Genomic DNA, 3957 nt, shown 5'->3' on the forward strand with positions numbered 1-3957 from the left:
ATCTTGACGTACACCCTTGTTTACATAATATCACATGATATTATCTCATTTGATAGTTTAAAAAGAAAACTGTTTTTGCAGCCAATATTTTTTTACGATGCTGCAGGTGTCAACGAAGGTGGCAAAAATGAGCGTGTAAATGGCAATAATCCATTATTAATACCCTATTAAATTGTTATAAAAAATCTGTAAAATAAATTAGTAAAAATAGGGCCAGCAGGCCTGCTCGTTCATTATAAAGCCTCATTATTAAAAATAGGTGGACTAGAGGCGGTGTATAAACCAGACTTGACCACACTTTCGAAGGGCTATCCCTAACTTCTAGTGGGTCAACTTTTATGTACAACAAATTACACGCCAATTTGTACAACTCTCTCACATATAAAGGGTGGGATTAACAATTAAAATAGTTCTGGATCCCACACATAAGAGGGTTGTAATTTTTATAGCACTTGGATGTTGTACAAGTATCTTTATTCCTTCAATTTTATCGCACAAATCACCATTCCATCTTGCATGTGGCATATAAAACTAGCAATAAATGAGAAGAACATGGTGTCACCCAAATCATCTTGTCTACCTAACTCCATAACTAGACTAAGAAAATAATACAACTCATGGGTTGTAAGGAAATGTGTGTTTGAATTTACTACCCTTTTAAATGCTCCCATAAATGACACAAATCAAATTTAATTTAAGACATTCATGAAATCAAATGTTTTGAAATTGCCCCCTCAAAATGAAAAAAATTAAGCCTCGATTTGTGTCCAAGTCAAAATTAACAATTCATTTCAACAACATATTTTTGGGTCATATAACTTTTTAACCATACACTTCCTCCAATTCTATCAAAATTTATTAAAAATTTAAGTTAATTCCCATCAAGCAGGGGCTAAGAATCAACAGGTTGAACACAAAATGATCCTATAGTGAAAAAAATTAGGGGGTGAACTATTTGGTTTTGTTCCAACCAATTTGATGATTATTTTTACCGTTTCGAAATTTCTAATTTTTATCCTATGATTTGAACAATTCTCGATTTTTCCAATTGACTTTATCAATGTTTTAACATTGATTAAAATTTTCAGTTCAAGAATAAATCAATACAAATTGGTCAAATAAGAGGGTGTATGAGATATTGTATACTAGTTTTTATCAATTCTCCAGACTAACTTACTTACATTATTATCTTAGTCGAGTTTAGATTCCTCATCGCTTGATCTGCAAATTATTTTTCTTCATTTTCGTACATATTGGAGGTTGCTTATTTACTTATTCATACTTTTCATTGCGATATTATTGGTTTTCCTTGTATAAAAATAGGAGGAAAGTAATTAAGATTGAATTTTTTTTTTCCTTCTAAATTTTTTGTTTGCGACAAACAACCACAAGAAAAAGATCAAGATATCATCAATAGTATCATTTGAACACATCCCCATACAAAAGTAGGATCCAGCATAAATTACCATTAATCTATATGGATAAAGAAATCATATTTTTCACAAAAAAAATAAAATAAAATAAAATAAAATTATAAAATCACTAAATTAAGAATATAATAGATAGATCATCGCTAAAACAGTAATGCAAATCTAGGGTTTTTTTCTATTATCTTGGACTACACCTTCATTCCCTGCTAGCATCATGTACTTGTCCCTTCTTGTAAGAGTAGTGCATTCGAAACCCAATGCATGAGCCAGTTGTCTCTGTATATAATTAGCCACCTCATGGCTAGATTTACCACCAGCACATGTTAGCTCTTTGGGCATCTTCCCAAGAATCTGAACACTGTAACTTGGTCTAGGGTTCATCAAGAAGAATATAGGGTCCAAACATTTGAGCCCACTTGCAGTAGTCCCATAAAACATGGTCACATTTGTGTTGATGGCAACCGGTACAATTTCATCAGCTAATTCAGCAAAAAGAGAGCTAAATCTCAGCAAATATGGTTCTCTGCACGTGGTACCTTCTGGACAGACTACTAAATCACCTTCTTTTAGTAATTTCTGCATAGTTTCACCATCTTGTTTTCTCTTTCTAGTTAATCTGACTGTTTTTATAGGTGACATGATTTCGGACATTTTACTTAGGCTGTATGTTACTGCAGTTAAGGGTCTTTCAAGGGATGTGCTGAGGAAAACTGGGTCCAAAAGGGTTCTATGGGTACAAACATAGAGTACACCTTTACCATTTTGGGATTTTAAGGGAGCACAGCCTTTGATTCTGATGTTTACACCACTTGAAGTGCCTAAGAAGATGGCCATTTTGTAAGGTAAATAGATGCCAACAAAAAGTCTAAAGATTGCCAGCACAAATCCCACAGGAATCCACATGAACATAGCCAAAGTTGCAAAGGGAGTGGGCAAAAATGCTAGCCTTCCATCATGAAATACTAAGGGCTTCGGATATTTCTCTCTTGGAAGTACTGAATTTGCACTGGTTTTGCTGTCTTCTTTGTTGATCACATATGCTTCCTGTGGAAATTATGAATGGATAAAAATAGTAAAGTGCTAGAAAGGGATGCTCGAAAATTGATTAGGGAAGCTGATGCATACCTTGCAAAGAGAGATTAATAGGTGGTCATAAAGACTTGAAGTTCCAATGCCAATGTCAGGTCTTTTCTCCCCAAACAAGTCTTTAAGAGCTCTATGTTTAATAAGAAGTCCTGTATTGGATACTAAACCGGTGAAATGGTTCCCTACTGTATGCAACTCAGTCCCTTTAACAGAATCAACACTTAAGTACTCCTTTAGAAAACCTTCCACCATTACTCTAGGCACACTTGTTAAGACAACCTTAGATCCTACTGAATCAAGAACCTCAAAAGCATGAAAATTGAGATTTTCAAGATAAAATTTAGGCAAAACAGCTCTTGATACACTATCCATATCCTCCAACCTAAGCCCACAAAATGTAATAAAAATCATGACCCTCAATTTAAGCTCGTAGTCCAAAACCAACAAAAGAGGACTTGATAAGAGCAGCAAAAAGGCTCTTAAAATGCTGCCACCTTCAAATGCAACCAGCATGAAGTAAGGGAAGAAAGACTGAGATCTTAACAAGCAGCCATGAATATCACACACAAGTGTTTTTGATTTTCTTCCATGTAAATGGCATTTGGTAATACTAGGGTATAAAGGAATCTGATGCGAAGATGAAGTTGATGATTTGATGCAAGTATTTTTCAGAAAGAAGCCATGGTTTATAACCTTCATTGCAGCCCTATAACATGAGTTTCCTAAGAACTGGTACAAAAGCCAGTCCACTAATTTCAGTAACACCATTGGAAGCATCATGGTTTTTACTGTTGATGTCATTTCTCTGATAGATATGCTTCAAAGGGTTGACAATGGAAAAATAATGAAGAGAGAGGGAAGCAGTGAAGAGAGTTAGAACAGACCCAGAGGGAATTTATAGGAGAAATTATAAGGGGGAGTGGCGAAGTTGACCACACCGCTTGCATTAATTGCCGCCCAAGAATTTCTTTTGAATTTTCATGATTTCGAATAGTGTATACTATTTTTCTTCCCTCTGAAAAAAATGTACATGTTTTTCTCTTCCTAGGTGAGCAATATTGGTAGGTTATATGTTGTTGAACGCCTTCATCATGTTGCAAAAAACCCTTTGAAAAATTTGCCAGGGGCATCTGGCTTTAAGCTTAAAAGATTTACTTATAAGTAAGTTATCACAATATCAGTTAGAGGTTGTTATGGACATATGAGTTTGATGTAGCCCGTTTAATATCTTTAGATGAATTCGACTCCACATTGTTCACAAAATTTCAAGTCTTCTTTTTCTTATTTGATTATTTGGTAATTCACAAGCATAAATTCCCTTTTTATATGCCCAAAGTTTCTTTCACAAAATTATCCACATTTTCCTGATTTATTGATACCTATCTTTTCCCAATTTATTGATTTTGTATTGAAACGTATCGGATTCTACCAGAATTTCAAC

The 3957-nt window shown here is 34.4% G+C and overlaps 1 protein-coding gene across 1 annotated transcript; it reads right to left on the bottom strand.

Annotated features, from left to right (window-relative positions):
- Nucleotides 1–1416: 1416 nt before the first annotated feature.
- LOC111395522 (glycerol-3-phosphate acyltransferase 1) lies at nucleotides 1417–3422 on the bottom strand. Its single transcript, XM_023021544.1, has 2 exons — nucleotides 2556–3422; nucleotides 1417–2474 (listed from the first exon to the last, which is right to left on the bottom strand). Exons 1-2 carry the CDS (start codon nucleotides 3315–3317, stop codon nucleotides 1593–1595), a joined length of 1644 nt encoding a protein of 547 aa, XP_022877312.1. The 5' UTR covers nucleotides 3318–3422; the 3' UTR covers nucleotides 1417–1592.
- Between the last annotated feature and the right edge of the window lie 535 nt (nucleotides 3423–3957).

Source organism: Olea europaea, chromosome 6, assembly GCF_002742605.1.
Source record: "Olea europaea var. sylvestris chromosome 6, O_europaea_v1, whole genome shotgun sequence".
Taxonomy (NCBI): domain Eukaryota; kingdom Viridiplantae; phylum Streptophyta; class Magnoliopsida; order Lamiales; family Oleaceae; genus Olea; species Olea europaea.